Raw genomic sequence first — 18,942 nt, forward strand, 5'->3', positions numbered from 1 at the left:
ACCGGTACCACCAGGCTCAGGTACAGCTGCTACCCTGATATAATTTAACTATTAAATGGTTCTCTAATGTGATAGATTGGACTCTTGACCTTGTTATTATCTTGCACCTTATGTTTTACCTGCACTGCAGGTTACTCTGTAGCTGTTTCACCTTATCTGCATTGTTATTGTTTTATCTTCTTTTAACTCAATAACTTGACCCGTATGAACAATATGTAAGACAATTTTTTCACAGAAACTCAGTACATCTGACAAAAGTGAACCGTCTAGTTCCAACGCCAAATATTAGATATAGTGCCACCTGCCGTCCAATGGCTGCTACCTCACCGGATGTGACGCCACCTGCCGGGTCTTGCTGTCATTGCGGCTGGCGAGCGCGGCTCTAAAGCTTTGGCCTTGCTGGGGTCGTGCATCATCGCTCAGCTTCGTCCCACCGTGTTTTTAGTCGAGAGCGATGTTCGTGGCTCGAAGCATCGGGGCTGATCATAAGGACCTAATTCACGATGTCTCCTTCGATTTCCACGGGCGACGGATGGCGACCTGCTCCAGTGACCAGAGCGTGAAGGTGGGGGAAGTTGCGGGCGGTGTTAGGGCCTGGTCCATGATTCCCGAGCCTTGCCCGGACATGTTCCCGGTCGCTGACTGGGCTTGGGCCACGGCTACAAGGCAAAGACCTTGCAGAAAAACCACTTTCCGGGAGTCAGGCAATGAGATGTGCCGAGAACTGCCGGGTATGGGGTGTATTCACGTGACTCTCGACTCCAAAGCAGGCCAAGGCTGATGAGCATGAAGACTGATTCTGTTAAAACCCTATTGTATATCAGCCTATAGCGATAGAAATGTACTGTCATCTGCTCCACTTACCCCACCCCACGTGTAGCAGCTTCTACCGTCCTCTTCCTAAAACACCTATCTTCAGACCCAACAGAGTTTGCCTTCGCTTTTCACCCCACGGGCCTCTTCATGAATGCGATCTCATCTCAGCAGTCTCATCTTCTCACTCTCCTTTTTGCAAGGACCGACCACTCTTTTTGACTCCCTGACCTGCCCGTCCCGAATCAAAACCGCTCCCCATGGCTTGGAACTGTAGAAGATGCAATTCTTGTCCTGTGCCCCCCTACCCCCTCATTATCCCAGCATCTAAACAGCCCTTCCACGGAGGGAAATTATTCAGCATTCGTCTGTGGAGAGAGAAAAAAGTTGGTACTTAGGTCATAGTGGTCATATGGGACACAAGGTTATAAAACAAACTGCTGGAAGAATTTGGCAGGTGAGGCAGCATCAGTGGAGGCAAAGACTAGCTGACTTTTCAGTTTGAGAGATTGCTCAGGCCCAGGTGGAAGGTTTCAACCAGAAACTTTGCCTTTATTGATGATGCCTGACCTGTTGGGTCCCTCCAGCAGTTTTTTTTTGTGTTCCAGGTTACATCTGCTGCCTTGTATCTAACATACAAGGTACATGACCTTTTACATTAGTTCCTGGTCTTATTACAAAAATAATGGGGCAGCATCTGCACACTGGTGTTTTTCAGTCAGGTGGTGAAAGGTCCATTGATGCTAAAGTCATGCATAATAAAATATGTTAGTACGGAATCAATGGAATTGCTCCTCAAGCCAGAATGGTTCAAACAGTCTCTGATGTTGTAAGGAGGAAAGAAATAAAAATGGGATACGGAGAGGTAGGATGAGTGGACAGAAGTTGGCAGGCGAAGTATAGTGTGGGGAAATGTGGTGTAACCATTTGTTCGTTAATGTGCTGTGTCATATGACGTGGGCAGTCAATGTCTTTCCATGACTGTGATTGTTCTTGGCAAGTTTTTCTACAGAAATAGTTTAACATTGCCTTTTTTCTGGGCACTGTCATTACAACGCACACAAAATGCTGGTGGAACGCAGCAGGCCTGGCAGCATCTATTAGGAAGAAGTACAGTCGACATTTTGGGCCAAGACCCTTTGTCTTGGCCTGAAAAGTAAACTGTACTTCTTCCTATAGATGCTGCCTGGCCTGCTGCATTCCACCAGCATTTTGTGTGTGTTGTTTGAATTTCCAGCATCTGCAAATTTCCTCGTGTTTACTGTCTTTACAAGACATTTTCAATACTCTTCAGAGATTGTCTGCCAGGCGTCAATGGTCATATAACCTGGAGCTGTGATATGCACCAGCTGCTCGTACGACCATCTACCACCTGCTCCCAGTGCTTCACATGACCCTAAGTGGGTACTACACCTGTCCAATGATAATCTGCAGGCTAGCGGAGGGAGGAGTGCCTACCTCCTTTGGTAGCAACATATCTCCACCCTGCCACCCCATATACATTGGAAAAAGGAATGACAGAACTAATGGATTTAAATAAAGTGAGATTACAATACAAAAAGGATATGGGAAACCTTGAGCAGGAATCAAAAATGCAAGTACAGCAAGGAATGCTTTATTAGAAGAGTATCAAGTACAAAAGTAGGGAACTTTTAGCGGAACTACACTCATTGCTGAGGAAAGGAGTGGTATATTTGTACTGTTGGTAATTCAGTAAAGGCTTAAAGATGTTGCTTTCTGGGATGAAAGAGATTGACATTTGAAAATAAATTGATCTGATAGTTACTTGAATTTAGAGGGATGAGTCATAACTTTATCAACATATTTAAGATTCCAAGTGTTTGGCAGGATGGATGCTGAGAGATTGTTTCATGCTGGTGAGTTTGTCTTAAAATTAGAGGGCCTAGTTTCAGAATAAGGGATTTCAGAGGGAAATGAGAAGGAAAATGTTCTGTACCCCAGAATTATTAAAACAGAAATTTGTGAAGTCTGTTTGCTTGTGGCAACAGTACAATGAAAATATATAAAATTGCTCTAAATTAACAAATAGTGTAAATGAAAATAATAATGAGATAGTGTTCATGGACCATTCATAAATCTGATAGTGGAGGGGAAAAAGCTGCTTCCGAATCATTGAGTGTGGGTTGTTAGGCTCCTGTTCCTCTTCCCTAATGGTACTAACAAGAGGAGGGCATGTCATAAATGGTGAGGGTCCTTAGTGATGGAAGCAATCTAACTTGAAGCATCACCTCTTGAAGATATCTTCAATGTGGTAATGGTTGTGACCATGATGGAGGTGGCTGAATTTACAATCCTCGGCAGTCTCTTATGATCCTGTGCATCGGAACCTCCACGCCAGGCTATGATGCAACCAGTCAGGAAACTCTCCATCATACATCTGTAGAAGTTTGCGACAATCTTTGGTGATGTACTAAGTCTCCTCAAACTCTTGATGAGCTAGACTCATTGGCATGCTGCCTTCTTGCTTGAAGCAATATGCTGGGTCCAGGATAGATCCTCTGTACCCTGCTCACCCTTTCCACAACACGAGGTTCTTCAGCTGCTGGAAATCCAGAGTAACACACAAAATGCTGGAGGAGCTCAGCAGGTCAGGCAACATCTATGGAGAGGAATCAGAAGGTGGGAGAGCAGGAGGAGTACCAGCTGACAGGTGATAGGTGAAATCAAGTGAGGTGGAAGGCAGATGAGGAAAAGGGATGAAGTAAGAAGTTTGAAGGTGATAGGTGGAAGAGGTAAAGAGCTGAAGAAGGAGGAATCTGATTGGAGAAGAGAGTGGACCATGGAATAAAGGGAAGGAGGAGGGGCATCAGAGGGGTGATTGGCTGTTGAGGAGAGAGAAGTAGTAAGAGGGAAATCAAAATGGGGGAAAAGAAAGAGAGAGGTGAGGGGCAATTACTGAAAGTTAGAGAAATCAATGTTTATGCATCAGATTGGAGGCTACCCAGATAGAATGAATATGAGGTGTTGCTCTTCCAACCTGTGTTTGAGCTCATTGTGGAAGGAGTGTTGAAAGTTCTTGTAGACACTGAACCCAGAAAAATATGAAGTGATTCACTTTGGAAAATTGAACTTGAAGGCAGAATACAAGGTTAATGGCAGGATTAAAAGCAGTGTGAATGTGCAAAGGGATCTTGGGGCCCATGTCCATAGATCCCCTCAAAGTTGCTGCATAAGTTGACAGGGTTGCATATGGTGTGTGGGCCTTCATTAGTTGGGGGATTGAATTCAAAAGCTGTGAGGTGATGCTGCAGCTCTATAAAACCCTGGTTACGATTACAGTTGGGAGTATTGTGTTCCATTCTGGTTGCCTCCTTATAAGAAGGATGTGGAAGCTTCAGAGAGGGTGCAGAGGAGATTTACTAAGATGCTGCCTGGACCAGATCTTCTGAAGATAGGCTGAGTGAGCTAAGGTTTTTTTCTTAGGAGTGAAGGAGGATGAGAGGTGATTTGACAGAGGTGAACACAGAAATAAGGAATAGAGTTGATGGCCAGAAATGTTTTCCCAGGGTGGAAATGGTTAATACAAGGAAGCATAATTTTAAGATGATCGGAGGAAGGTACAGCGGGGGTGATGTCAGAAGTTCTTCACGTAGAGAGTGGTAGGTGCATGGAATAATGCGAAGAATGGTAGTGGAAGCAGATAGATTAGGGCTATTTTAGGGAAACTCTTAGATATATCATGGTCGATAGAAAAATGGAGGGATATGTAAAATGGAAGGGTTAGATTGATATTAAAGTAGGTTATAAGGTCAATACAACATGTGGACCAAAGGGTCTATACTGCGCTGTACTGTTCTATATTCTGTTACGGTTGAATCTGCTGCCTGGCATTTGGGAGCGAGGAGCAAGAGCATGCCTTCCTTTTCTTATCTGATGGAGAAATAAATGACCACAAATCAGGAAAATATGCTGCAACAGTATCCTTTGCTTCTCCAGTAGCAAATTGCAATGATTACAGGTTGCACACATCTATGTGGTGTACCAACCAGTGAGATCCCATTTCAGGAGCTGCTTATGGATAAAAGTACTACAGGTTTACACTAGGAATGACTAATGCTGTCTGTGAGTCGATTGAATATGTCCTTTTAACCTGTGCTGCACTCATTTGGCAGGTGTGGGACAAAAGTGAAACTGAAGAATGGCACTGCACAGCTAGCTGGAAGGTAATGAGATGCTTCCTGTTGTTTATGACACATCTATTGCCATGTACTCCAGTTGTAGATGTTACTATGTGTATGCATTACCCATGCGTGTATGCCTTTAAGTAGTATTCACATAATGAGCTTACAGATGGAAGAAAATGCTAAATGTTGGTCTCTTCTAATTTTAAATTGGTGATCCTTTTATCTGACTTGTAAATGTTCTTTAAAAATAAATACTTCACTTTTCTTTGAATTGATGGTAGTTCTTTGGATAAGTCTATAACTGAGCTTTTCTATAATACTGTGTCGACATCTATATGTGTGACACTATTTTTCACTTAAATAATCCTGGTAAATTATTAGTTCCTAGGGAATAGGTCTCTCATGTCAGGAGCTAAGATGCAGGTGTTGATGCTCTCTTTAATCTGTTTTTTTCTTCTCCCTTTTTGCTTGTCTTCCGTGTAAAAATCATACACACAATGGCTCTATTGTTATCTGGATTGTAGTGAGGGTGGGGTGGATGATGGTGATGTGTGCACACTAACATTGTGGTGAGAATGCTGGCCTGCTGCCTTGTTTTAAGAATATCTCACATTTCTGAAAGGGAAGGAAGAAACCTTTTATTGTAATAACTTGAAAACGAAAATGGCTGCAGCTTGAATTGATTAAAAAAAAAGTGAGATGACGATGGGAAGGTGGAGAATTGTAAGGGAGAAGGGAACAAATAAAAAAAGGACACATACGTGAATGGCTTGAGTATTGCTGATTTGTATTTCTGCCCATTGCCTTGACTCCTTTTGAACAGTTTATCAACCACCCTGAAGGATTGGTCATTCCTGGCCATCTGGATTAGAGAATCCCAATTAATCACAACCATCAATGAAGAAATTTCTCCTTATCTTAGGCCTAAAATGCCATGCCCGTATCCTGAGATTCTGACTCTTCATTTTAGACTCTCTTGCCAAGGGAAGCAGCCTCTTTACATCTTTATTTTTCATTTATAAACTTACAGATGACCAGAGTCATCAATTGTTTTTGTCTCCATAGATGCGGCCTGACCTGAGTATTTTCTGTCTTTCTTTGTTTTTCTTTTGGATTTCCAGGACTTGGTTCATGAACTGTAACATCAGTTTCATTTACATTTGTATGTATTTCAATGAAGTAACTTCTCATTCTTCAAAACTTCAGAAAATTAAGGCCCAATCAAGTCAGATCTTAGACATAAGACCATAAGATATAGGAGCAGAATTAGGTCATTTGGCCCATTAAGTCTGCTCCACCATTTCATCATGGTTGATCCATTTTTCCTCTCAGCCCCAATCACCTATCTTCTCTCCGTATCCCTTCATGCCCTGGCCAATCAAGAATCTATCAACCTCTGCCTTAAAAATACATAAAGACTTGGCCACTACAGCTGGCCGTGACAACAAATTCCACAGATTCACATCTCTGGCTAAAGAAATTTCTCCTCATCTCCATTCTAAAAGGATGGCCCTGTATTCTGAGCCTGTGTCCTCTCGTCTTAGACTCTCCCACCATAGGAAACATCCTCTCCATATCCACTCTAATAAAGCCTTTCACCATTTGATCGATTTCAATGAGGTCATTCCTCATTTTGATTTCTAGTGAATACAGTCCCAGAGCCATCAAACACTCTTCATATGACAAGCTGTTCAAAGGTACATTTAATGTCAAAGAAATGTGTACAATATACATCCTGAAATGCTTTTTCTTCACAACCATCCACGAAAACAGAGGAGTGTCCCCAAAGAATGAATGACAGTTAGATGTTCGAGCTGCACAGGTCCCCCCCACACATAAGCAGCAACAATTCCCCCACCAGCAAAAAAAAGCATCAGCACCCACCACCGAGCACACAAGCATGCAGCAAAACAACAGTAAAGACACGGACTTGCAGTACCACAAAGACTACTCGTTCATCTGGTATTTGACATACCACAGGCTCTCTCTCTCCCTAATAGAGGAGAAAGAGTTGTCTCCATTTCACAGTGAGAGGGGAGATATAACAAACAACTCGCTGATTTACGATGTTGAAGTCCATTGCGTCACTTTTTCCGAGCTCTGTGCTCAAAGATCTCAGGTCTCTGGGCACACAACCAGAGATCTTCCATCTCCTATGACACACTGATTTCCTGTTGGGACACCGACCTTCAGTCTGCCCATCTCCAGAGCCCCGAGATCATGGAACTCTGAAGGTGAGTTAATCTCTTCGGCCGCATCCTTGGCATATCAAATGATGGCTAGTTGTAAAACCCCGAGAGCTGGTCCCATTCCTGCAAAGAACTGAAAGTGAAAAATAGAGATATTAAAGAGGAAATAGAGCTGTTTCTGAAGGTGCAAGCAAAGTAGTTGCTGTTAGGTGCCATTGTCTCCTTCTAAGCTGCAATCTTCTTGATGAGACTATGTTATTGTGCTAGCAAATGGATGAAACGGGGTGGAAGAGGCTTGTGTGGAACGTAAACATGGACCTGTACTGATTACATGGACTGAATGGTACTTCTATCTTACCGTTCTATCTTGGATCATCATTCTAACTTGGATGCATATAGTTGGAGCACTCTGCTTTCCAGGTCTTAATAGAGATTATTAATGTAAACTCCTTTTGTAGACACACAGTGGATCAGTATGGCGAGTGACATGGGCTCACCCAGAGTTTGGCCAGGTGCTGGCCTCTTGTTCATTTGATCGGACTGCAGCTGTGTGGGAGGAGATAGTGGGAGAGTCTAATGACAAACTGCGAGGACAAAGTCATTGGGTGAGTTTGGATCTTTTCACCACCAAATCAAATCTTGTGATCAAATTACTTTTGCCTCATATATACAGTATTCTTGCCTGTTCAGATTTAGAGCCAAATGGTTTTGACCATTTGGGTTAATTTTTGAAGCAATTGTAGACACTTTACTGAGTGTACTTTATTTCCAAGAAAATGCATTATTATCTGGCACACAAAGTTGGTTTCTACCCACACCAACTTTGATTTTAAATTTGTGCAACAGTTTCCATCTCTGCTTATGTAGCTGTGAATGAATGAGGCTGTTCTAGCAACATTTTCGAGTTTGCCTTTGCACAGAACTTTCAACCCTGTATTGTAAGAAGGTTCTAGCACAGCAATAAAAATGTGCTTCTTTGAAAGCAACTTGGTTTACTCATTTCTCATGTTCCAATATAACAGAAATGTGTTTGTTTCTCCCTCAGGATCCAATAATGAACCTTTCCTTTAGGTTCATTTAGAAGTGTATAATGAATTTTTTTAGCATTGCGAGGTAGAAAACTGCAATTAAAATGTTATTAGCAACTTGCGTATTAATAGAATTAAATGCCTGCATCCAAACAGGTGAAGAGGACTACACTGGTGGACAGCAGAACTTCAGTGACAGATGTGAAATTTGCCCCAAAGCACATGGGCTTGGTTCTAGCCACCTGCTCTGCAGATGGGGTTGTACGGATATATGAGGCCCCAGATGTCATGAACCTGAGTCAGTGGTCCCTGCAGCATGAGATCTCATGCAAATTGAGTTGCAGCTGTATTTCCTGGAACCCTTCCAGGTGAGAAAGTGCATGTGCTGACTGGGTATTTACACTAAAACACTGTTCTGTTATTCAAGTCATAGTAACTGAACCAGACAGTCTGGGTGTGTAGAATCAGAAGTGATTTCAACCCATACTCTCATTGATTTGAAAATAATTATTTTAACAAACCAAAGTGCAGCCTTCAAATACAGTGTAAGTTATCACACAGACTGGACCTTTTCTTGAAAAGATATATAAGTTTATATGAAACACTCTGGTTCTGTCAGTTGCGTAAGTCTAGGGAAGGCTATCTCCAGCCCCGCCAAACATGTGAGATTGAGGTGCAAGCCCACCCTGAAACCCCCTGTTTGTGTGAATGCTGTGTGATTTATTACCGTTACAAATAAGTGCCACGAAATAACAGATAGTACACCGCTTACAATTAAACAATTTAGCTTTATAATTCTTAATTTGACTAAAGGGTTAGTAAAGAAAAAGCAACAAAGAGCCCATTTTAATGAAACAGTCTAATGTGTGCAAGTTGGAGCTCATCGTTTCCACTTTGCTGAATCTCCTTTGATCTCCCTGGGCTTCATTGAATCATGGCACCACTCTGGGTTGAGTCCTACAACCTCTTTGGCGTCTTCCCCCTTCATCTCCGGCCCAACAAAAGACACAAATCACACTCTTGTTAAGCACACAATGTGAAAACACACTCCCTTCATTGGACAGCTCACATTCCAAAGCACCCGTTATTGTACTATGTAAAAGTCTTGGTTACATATATATAGCTAGGGTGCCTAAGACAGTTGTACAGTACTGTACTTGTCAACGTAGAGCAACGAGCGAGTTTGTAAATCTGACAGGAGCAGAGGTTGTAGGGAATAGTGAGGGTGGAATGCCGTGGGAGGGGTGTGAGACAGGTGGCAGAGAATGTAGTGCAAGTGCAGATACTCCCAGTCCTGAGATACAAGGCAAGGTCACTTGATTCTAAACAATTGATTTGTTAATCATTTCAGAATGTCTCTCTGGTGCTGCCCACTTCTCCCTTCTGAGGCCCATATCAGAATCAGGTTTACCATCACTCACCTACGCCATGAGATTAGTTTCTTTTTGCAGCAGTGCAACACATAAAGTTACTGCAATACTGTGTAAAGGTCTTGGGCACCCTAGCTATGCATCTAAGACTTTAGCACAGTACTGTATATATACACAGATACATACATAAGGCTTAACGTTTCTGCAATTCTGTTTCTCATTACAGTTCCCGTTCTCATTCGCCTATGATAGCAGTGGGAAGTGATGACAGTAGCACAAACATTGGTGGCAAGGTTCAAATTTATGAATATAATGAAAACACCAGGTATGCTATGATGCAGAGCATTATAGAAATAGTTTTTGATGTTTTTCTAACATTCTTTCCTTATTTTTAATGACAACATAATAGTGATCTTGTTGGGCTAGTGATCACCAAGTGCAGTTTAATAATCCAGAAACTTTTAATTCGGACCTCACGATGTTAGATGTGGAATTTAAACTCGGTTAACAAACATGTGGAATAAATAAAGCTAGTATGAAGAATAAGCATAAAACTACTAGATATTTGGAATTGTTCATTGATTCTCTTTAACAAAGGAAATCTATAGTAAGTATATTTCTGTTGTGTAGTCCATAGTGATGTAGTCACTCTCAACTGTTCTCTGAAATGGATGAGCAAATCACTGTGTACAATGGGAACATATTCACCAAGTGTACTGCGACACTTTGTTTGGTCACCACCACTTTTTATAAGATCATTTGGGAATAGGCATTAACTGTAGGTTTTTGCCTGGAAATATGACCTCCCAAGAATTAAGAAGAGAAAGGAAAGGTAGTACCTCCATATGCTGGAAGAAAGATTGGTGGATAGATTCTGTATTAAACAGCCAGGTGTTCACAAAGAGCCTAGGCAGTGAGCTTCCATGAACTTCCCCTACCCAATCTTAACCTTAATGCCCTTAGCATGAAGGAAGAAAGCAGAGCATCCAGGTAAATCTATTGAGTCACAGAAACAAGTGCAACCTCATAGAAATGAAGCCCAAAGTCAGGATTGAACCCTGAGCCTTTAGAGCTGTGAGGCAGCAGAGCTAACCACTTTGTCCCCCATTAGCAAGCAAAGATTCTCAATAATCGGGCCTCTGGAAATCAATTGTAGCTTTATTTCATTTTTGTCCCAATTGGTGTCAATTTAAAACAAAGGATGTTAATGAAGTGTTCCAACCATAGAGCCCAGAATCTATCCTCATTTCAACAATGATTTTTTTAATGTTGTTTCTGCCTAGCCCTGTTGTCTTACTGAATACTGGCAAGATTATAACAGAGCACATTTGATAAATTGAGTAACATTGTGTAATTAATAATTATAACTTATTGTGTGGGTATGGTTGACACTTCCCCCCAACAAAAATGTAGATAATGCATTTAAAAATAAAGTGGTACTTCAGTTCATCTAAGTTTTTAAATCTGCAGGTTTTGTATGTTTTAAGTGTATTTAAAGCATTTTGAGCCACATTTTGTCTTTTTTATTCTCCAATGAGTAAAATAATTTTAAAGTTATGCATTTGGGCCATTAGTTGAGAATTGAGTTGAAAAGAAAATTAGAACAAAGAATAAATAAAAGAATTCTAATTTGATATTTTGTTTATATTTTAGGAAATATGCAAAAGCAGAAACCTTAATTACTGTTACCGATCCTGTGCATGATATTGCTTTTGCTCCAAACCTTGGAAGATCATTCCATATTCTTGCAGTAGCAAATAAAGATGTTCGAATTTTCACACTAAAACCATTAAGGTGGGAATTACTTTCATTCTAATTTCATCATGGCACTAGTTTGAATTTATATTTCTTTGAGTGAGCAAAACTGAGGTCATCTTGTTAAGTAATTTCATACCCAAGACTGCAGCATGTTGTGTCATCCTGATCTTTCTGTACTTATCTTTTGACTTCTAACCAGTTGCATAGACAATATAAAGAATACTATTAAATGTTCTTCATCTTTTCTCACAGAAAAGAATTGAGTAGTTCTGGAGGCCCAGCAAAATTTGAAATTCAGACAGTGGCACAGTTTGATAATCACAATTCTCAAGTATGGCGTGTGAGCTGGAACATCACTGGTACAGTCTTGGCATCCTCTGGAGATGATGGATGTGTCAGATTATGGAAAGGTGATCTTTAATTTCAAAGTCCAGTTGGAGTATTCTATACAGATTTATTTTCTCTTGTTTATTTAACATTTGTCTTCGGCCTCTATCAGTTTCCTCATGACGTTCCTGGTAAGCAATTCAGCTATAGAGTTATAGGATAAAGCAGAAGAGACATTACACATGAGCATGATGCTCGGGATAATGCCAGGGAAAAGTGACTCCTGACAACATTGCTATTCGGGGTAAATCTGAGCAAGTGACAGATTCAAACATGGCCTTGAACACAACGTAGAAAGTATCTGCACTTTGTTCACTTGCAAAATAATGAAGACCCAAGTCCTCAAGGGAAGAAAATAAAGTTGAATTAGTAAGAAGCAAAAAAAAGTATTAAAGGCAATGGATGAAGGTAAAGGGAGAACTCCTGGATAATAAAGTAGTACTTGGACACTGAGACCAGTGAAACATATCTGGCCAGCCCACCAGTTTTTATTCTACTTTGATTGGAATCATTCTCAAAATAAACGTAGATTAATGAAGTCAAATAGAGAGTAATAATTATACTATAGAAAGGCAGCAGCTTCCTCAGCCCACTGCTACTCTATCTTTAGGTTTTGCTATCTCTTGACCCTACAATTCCATTGCTCTCATGGCCACTTTCCCACTTCCATTTACTATATTTGAGTTCTGTTCACCCATCACCCTCAACTTGATGACCTTTATTGGGTATCTTTCCAGCAGTGCCATGAATTGGGAAAAAAAATTCTGTGTAGTTAAATCATTGTGTCTCCTTTCCTTTCCTTCTTTCTGTAATCTCTTTTAATTTTCTGAAAAACTTGGTATGATATCCTCAATTTTGAATTCCTCTCCATTGGTCTTGTACTCTGGAATTCCTTCCTGAAATCTTTGGATAGAGTTTTGTCCTGATTTGTGGCTCATTGTCACTACAGTGGTAAAGGTAGATTTTAGAACAGTGGTATTACTGAAGGGTTGACAACACATAGTTCCCCTGGGAGCTGCATGAAATGTTCATTTGTTTTCACTAGGGATTTAGAATCCTTGAAGTTTGAAACATGAATGACTGAAGTTCCAGTGTTTTTAATTTTGCAGCTAACTATATGGATACTTGGAAATGTACAGGTGTATTGAAAGGAGATGGAAGTCCTGTAAATGGTGCCTTAAACCAACAGTCTATGGGAATTCTTAATCCTTCTGCAGTGTTAAGCAATTCATCCTTGCAGAATGCATTTAATGGATCATCTGCCGGAGGGAGGTAGGTTGATGGTCCCTTCAGTTCAGATCCTGAACTGAAATGTGGGCACCAGATCACACTTTGGAAGCTAATAAATTTCACTTAACTGTTGTTTATCTAGTGTGAGCTAGTAACTGAGTGCAGCAATCTCATGAATACTAGGTACAATGCATCAAAACCTGCAACAAATACTCATTGGATTCACTGAACTTTACATCTTTAATCTCAGGCAAGAAGTTCTCTAAGATACAATGTGCGTGATGATGTGAGGAGAAGATGGGTGGTCAGCAGGATTTTGGGCACTTGGGAGTCCATTTTTACAATTGCTGCTAGGTGCTATTAGCCATGCTTGAGCCTCTGGCCATTTTCTGCACTATGAACTTGAACACATTTTTTTGAAGTTGTGTAATCATGCTGCTGCTGCTACTATGAGTATTGAGAGAAATTTATGAATAGACCTCTGACTCTAAATTGCACATTTGTGGTCTTAAATTCTTCAAATATGGTGACAAGTTCATTTCAATGATGAATACACCCATAACCACATACTAAGTACCATGACTTCTCAAGATGAAGATATATCAATAGAAATTGAGTGCTTTACTTACAGCATGGTGTCCATGGGTTATTTTGAATGAGTGATGGATGTATCATCAAGATAACAAAACATATTTGAAATAATAAATGAATAAAATTCTATTAAATAACAGACATCAAATAATGTACCATTGTTGCAAAAGCTGGAAATTTTTCATTGCACACAATGTCCATTTTTAATTCAAGTCCTATTACAGTTACAGCATTACTGTGAGCTTGTGCCTAAAAGAGTAAATTACTTTATAGTATAATCTGTCTAGTTGTAAATCAAACCTCCAAGATATAGATAGCAGTGGTCTAGGAATTTACATTGAAGTGGATTTGGGTTAAATGTTTGGATATTTTTTGGATTTGGGTTAAATGTTTGGATATTTTTTGGATTTGGGTTAAATGTTTGGAGTACATTTGTTTTCGGCCACTGTCAGGAGTAGTTTGCTTGCAAATGAATAGGAAGTTACTGCGCCAGGGAGCCTTGTCCATATTCCCCTTGTGAATCCAGGAGGTCATTATTCTCCAGGATTAAAATTATAATCTGTGAGTTTGCTAAAGGGATTTCTAGAGTTTTGATTAGCCACTCAATACTTAAACACTGAGTTGGCAATAATTCTCCTTAAAATACGGGGAGACTTCTTTGTTTCCAATAGATGTTTGAAATTTGGGTGCAAGGTCCTGTAAAATTTATTGTAAATCCATGTAATGTTCTTGAGGAAATCTAGACATAAAACAATATAAATAAAATAAACAAGGAAACAAATTTCTCAGTCAAATGTTTTTAATTTATTTATCTCTTCTGTTATTTTCTGGAGGCTCTTCATTAATATCTTGTGGCCACATTGGAGTGGTTTCATTGAAAATAAGTAGCTTCTCAATCAGGAATGCTTTGTTGTTGACCCAGATTAATATGCTGCTGTTTGAAGTGCTATTTTGTATTCACAGGGAAGAAAACAATGGGTTTTTTTCTATCCCTAGTTGTCTGTGCTGTATTCAGTCAACTTATTTGAGAAGTAGCTTTTGATTTCTTTTTGAGGAAATCTACATAGTTTGGTTAAGCTTAGAATCTTGGCAATGTGGGAAAACATTAAGAGTAAACATGGTTGTTCAGGGCATTAATTTTCCCAAACTTTATTCTCCTGGATTTAATGCTTTTTGAGTTTGTAGTTGCGAATATTACTTGCATCCCAACAATATTTACAATAATTTTCTCAAAAAATGATTCCAGAACTATCAGAAGATAATTTGTGATCTTCTACTTAATTGTACAAATGAAAGATCAAAGAATAAGTTACATTTCAAACACCTTCGTTTCCCCAATCCAAAAATTATGAGTCAATTGTTGGCAAATTTGAAATGTGGTTAAAGCAAAGGTCCGTCTTTTTTTTCCTTTTAGGAAACTCTGATACATCTCACCTCTACACTCACATTGCCTTTTTCAGCAGAAAGAAAACACATCTGATCTCAAGCTAACCGGAGTAACCTTGCTGTTTTGCTGCTTGTTGCATGCACACAGGAATGGAATGTGAACTCCCTTCACCCTTCCCCAGTGACAACTGATATCTCCAAAGACCAACCTGCTTGCTAATAACCTTGGATGGAAGGCTTCATAAAATTAAATATTTTTTCTCCCTGTTTTTAGTGTTTTTGTTTTGAACAGTTGGCACCAATGTACAGGCAGCTCAAAGGAGAGGCAAAAAGCTTTGCAATGTAGAAGCAGCCTTGAAACCTAATTTTCAGCTTTGGATGCTCTTGTATTAAAAAACATTCAAATGACCAAGATTACAGAAAACTCTTCAAAGTGAATGAATAGAATTTAAATTGATTTTGTGTTATGGTACTCTTCATTCTAAATAGTGACGACACATATGATGCAGTGACCACTCTAGTGTTACACATTGAAAGTACTGATGAGGATATATAACCCTTAGCAGATATGTGCCATCTTCCCAGTGTGGGACCAAGAATATTATGTGTTCCAATTGGAACAGGTTAAATAAACTGAGGTTAACATTGTCAGTATTGTGTGTACTTGTTTTTTTAAACCATTGTCTTATTTCTAAATTTTCTATTTTCCTTTCTCCAAACATTGATAATACTTATTGATTCACAATTACTGTGTTTACATAATTTATGAACTATTTGAAAATACAAGTAAAAAGTAGTTAAAGATCATTGAATGGATACATTAAATTGCCTTACGTGGTTACTTTCCTAACCAAGTCACGGTATTTTACTTTTATGATTTTAGGCATTTGTATCTTTCATTTTCTTATATTCACCATATTTCTCTTTGTCTTTTGTTCGTTTGTCCCATTTTTCTCTCGCCTGTCTTCCTCTACATCGTTTCAGGCCTTTCTTTCCCACTTCGGACCATGCTAGGGCTGGATCGAGATGGTCCAGTTATGCCCAGCTTCCACCTCCTCCTCCTCCTCCTCTTCCTCCTCCTCTTCCTCCTGTGGCAGAACAGTCTTGTGATGCTGACACAACCCACCTTCAGTATCGTAACTCTCAAAGTCGTTACTCCAACAGATCTCTTAACTCCTTACTTGAGAATGAGGGGGTGCAATAAAAATGTCTACTTATGCAGATGTGATATTTGTGTATGTTTCTGCTAACTTATTTTTACTCACACTTCTAATGTACAGAATAAGTTTCTCAATGGATAGTTTATTAGCTTAATCAATATTTGAATTACAGAACTATGTAGATGACCTGATGTTGAAAACCCTATTAATTTAATACTATCAGAATACTTAAGATTGAATCAGAGTCAGGTTTATTAGCCTGCAGTTGACGACTGTATTCAATGATGGTTGGTAGACCAACTTGTAGGTGTGCCTTAAGAACAATACTTACAGTAAAATGACTTTTTAAAAATTTGGATAGTTCTGTTTTATAAGGGAACGTTGGGAGAAATGTACATTTTGAAATTATTTGACAATATTTTTTTGTAAGAGTTCGTGTTTTTTGAGAGAAAAATTTGTTTTAAATATGTTTGAAACCACACAAGGAGTGATACATGCAGTGTGTCTGTTTGCAGGATGACTGTATAAGCTGTGCTCATATTTGATATTTCTGTATAAGCTTGAGTTGAAATACATCACCCTGTTGCCTGGGGTTTGACATATTTAACCAGGTATAGAGTTACACCAGAAAATGGATTGAGTGTAAGATTTATTATACAGTTTTGATAAATTAATAAAGGGAATGCAAAAAAACCTGACTCATTTATACTTTTTGCATCAATAATCAAGCAGTTGATTTATTTTCTCTCATGGAATAGATTATACTTATTCTTACTCCCTTAACTGAAAATGACTAATATTAAATATGCAAATTCCTTATGGAACTTGACAGAGCAGAGGCAGATCCTAGGATAGGGTATCTGGACATTGTGGGTCGGGGGGGAAGGAGGTCCATGTCTCAAAATCTGGGGTGGCCATTCAGGAGCAATGAACAGTGCTGGAGGATCTCGTGGTGGTGGAGGGGGGAAGGAATTATCAACGTTTCAAGACTGAGAGTGAAGAGGGCCATTTAGGGTTAGGCTGAGAAATAATTTCTTAATGTAGGGAATATTGAATCTTTGGAATTCTCTGCACAGATATTAAAGATTAACGATATGGGTGTTAGTACAGGGAAGTTGCTCTGAAAGAAAGGATCAGACTGAATCCAGAATGTGTTCTTATTCTAATGTACTAGCAAGTTAGCAGTAAATGAATTTATTTGATTGAATCACAGACTAATTTCAGTATCCCCACATGTAGAGCAAGAAGTTGACAAAAACAAAGTTGTCTTTGTTAAATTGTAGTATTTCAGTGTAAGTATTGAACTACTGTCTTACAAAGTCCAATGTTTTACCTATTTAATATTGAAAATAAAGATTGCCTGAAACATGGATCAGATACCTTTTATTTGTCACATATCTATTGGATATTGTATAATACAAATGGGGGGTGGGGGGGAGAGACAGAAAATGCTGCAAAAGGTGCATTGGAGGAAGCTGTAGGGAGGAAGTAGAGCAATATGAAATAATTCAAGGTAGATGCTATAAGACCTGGGATATGGATGACGTAGGACCAAGCAAGGTAGTTTGTTCATCATAGCCTTTTGAACTGGTGAAGAAAGTCACAAAGTTCAAAGATTAGGAATGAAAGGAAGATGCAGTTTGTGAAATACACTCAGTGGCTGCTTTATTAGGTACAGGAGTGAAACCTGGAGTGGTCTTCTGCCCATCCATTACAATGTTCAATGTGTTGTGCATTCAAAGTCGCTCCTCTGCATACCACTGTTGTAACCCACGCTTATTTGAATTACCGTCAGCTTGAACCATGTGGCCTTTCCCCTCTGACCTCTCAATAGCAAGGTATTTTTGCCCAGAGAACCGCTGTTTTTCTCACCATTCTCTGTAAACACTGAAAATCCCAGGAGATGAGCATTTTCTGAGATGCCCAAACCAACCCGTCTGTTACAAATGGTCAAAGTCAGTTATATCATATTTCTTCCCCATTTTGATGTTTGGTCTTGTGACCATCTCTACATGCTTTTATGCATTGAGTTGCTGCCACATGATTGATTGAGCGGGTGTACCTAATAAAGTGGCCACTGAGTGTATCTTTAATGTAAGGTATAACAAAACACAATAAATGTGTACAGGAGATGAAGGGATAGAGGACACAGGTTACCTACCAAGCAATTCTGGCACACTAATAACACACTCCCCTGGTTTGGATCATGTAGAAAAACAACCACTTCCCATTGTGTCGATGCTAGCCACCCAGTACTTATCTATATGAATCCCATTTCCTAACACTTGGCTTGTTGCTCTTCAGTTCCTAATGAGAAAGGGAAAAGAGATTTTTATTGATTATTTGTATGCCTCTTGAAATTTTGTATACCTAAATCAAGTTCCCCCTGACTTTCTGTGCTGGCAAAGGAAATCATAAGGACACAGCACTCATCATGGTTGAAAGGTACCATGCCAGGCCACATCCTAGTTAATACCCTCTGCAACCCTTTCAGTGACATTGTTAAGCCCTTACCTCTTGATATCCAGTAGGTACAGTCAAGGAGAAAATGACTCGAGGTAAGAGCTGGATGATGACTGCCATTTATTGCTTGCAGCTAATTCTCTGAAGTGAGAGCTTTGATTACAATTTCAGGGGTTAATTTGGAGTCAAATTTCACTTATTTGGCCTCATTATGTTAGAGTGCCTTTCCAGATTGTTCTTTGATAGTCCAAAGTTTCAATGTCAGTATCACAGAATGTAGATTTTCTCTCAAATTTAAATTGAATTACTCAGTTAACATGCTGAGTTTCAAACTTTGGTTTCTGGATCAAACAAAGAAACATAGAAAACCTACAGCACAATACAGGCCCTTTGTGGGACATGTTCAGCCCACAAAGCCTTAC

General features: G+C 39.5%; 1 protein-coding gene across 6 annotated transcripts; it reads left to right on the forward strand.

Annotated features, from left to right (window-relative positions):
• Nucleotides 1–342: 342 nt before the first annotated feature.
• On the forward strand, nucleotides 343–17,419 carry seh1l (SEH1-like (S. cerevisiae)). 6 transcript variants are annotated; one of them, XM_073046641.1, is made up of 9 exons: nucleotides 343–565; nucleotides 4,947–4,997; nucleotides 7,606–7,752; nucleotides 8,332–8,543; nucleotides 9,772–9,870; nucleotides 11,199–11,339; nucleotides 11,556–11,713; nucleotides 12,800–12,962; nucleotides 15,882–17,419. In XM_073046641.1, the coding sequence occupies exons 1-9, from the start codon at nucleotides 455–457 to the stop codon at nucleotides 16,099–16,101; spliced, it is 1,302 nt and encodes a 433-aa protein (XP_072902742.1). In that variant the 5' UTR covers nucleotides 343–454; the 3' UTR covers nucleotides 16,102–17,419. The 6 variants fall into 6 exon arrangements, with proteins under 6 accessions (XP_072902742.1, XP_072902751.1, XP_072902785.1 ...); XM_073046650.1 differs by having other exon boundaries at nucleotides 15,912–17,419; XM_073046684.1 differs by lacking the exon at nucleotides 15,882–17,419 and adding an exon at nucleotides 14,926–15,548.
• Nucleotides 17,420–18,942: the final 1,523 nt, after the last annotated feature.

Source organism: Hemitrygon akajei, chromosome 1 (assembly GCF_048418815.1).
Source record: "Hemitrygon akajei chromosome 1, sHemAka1.3, whole genome shotgun sequence".
In the NCBI taxonomy this organism is placed as follows: domain Eukaryota; kingdom Metazoa; phylum Chordata; class Chondrichthyes; order Myliobatiformes; family Dasyatidae; genus Hemitrygon; species Hemitrygon akajei.

Bases quoted from the DNA above. Each gene is read 5' to 3' on its own strand.
- seh1l (XM_073046641.1), top strand. From the start codon at position 455: ATGTTCGTGGCTCGAAGCATCGGGGCTGATCATAAGGACCTAATTCAC. The intron at 7,753-8,331 runs GTGAGTTTGGAT...GCATCCAAACAG, and splicing joins TGCGAGGACAAAGTCATTGG to GTGAAGAGGACTACACTGGT. The intron at 12,963-15,881 runs GTAGGTTGATGG...ACATCGTTTCAG, and splicing joins GGATCATCTGCCGGAGGGAG to GCCTTTCTTTCCCACTTCGG.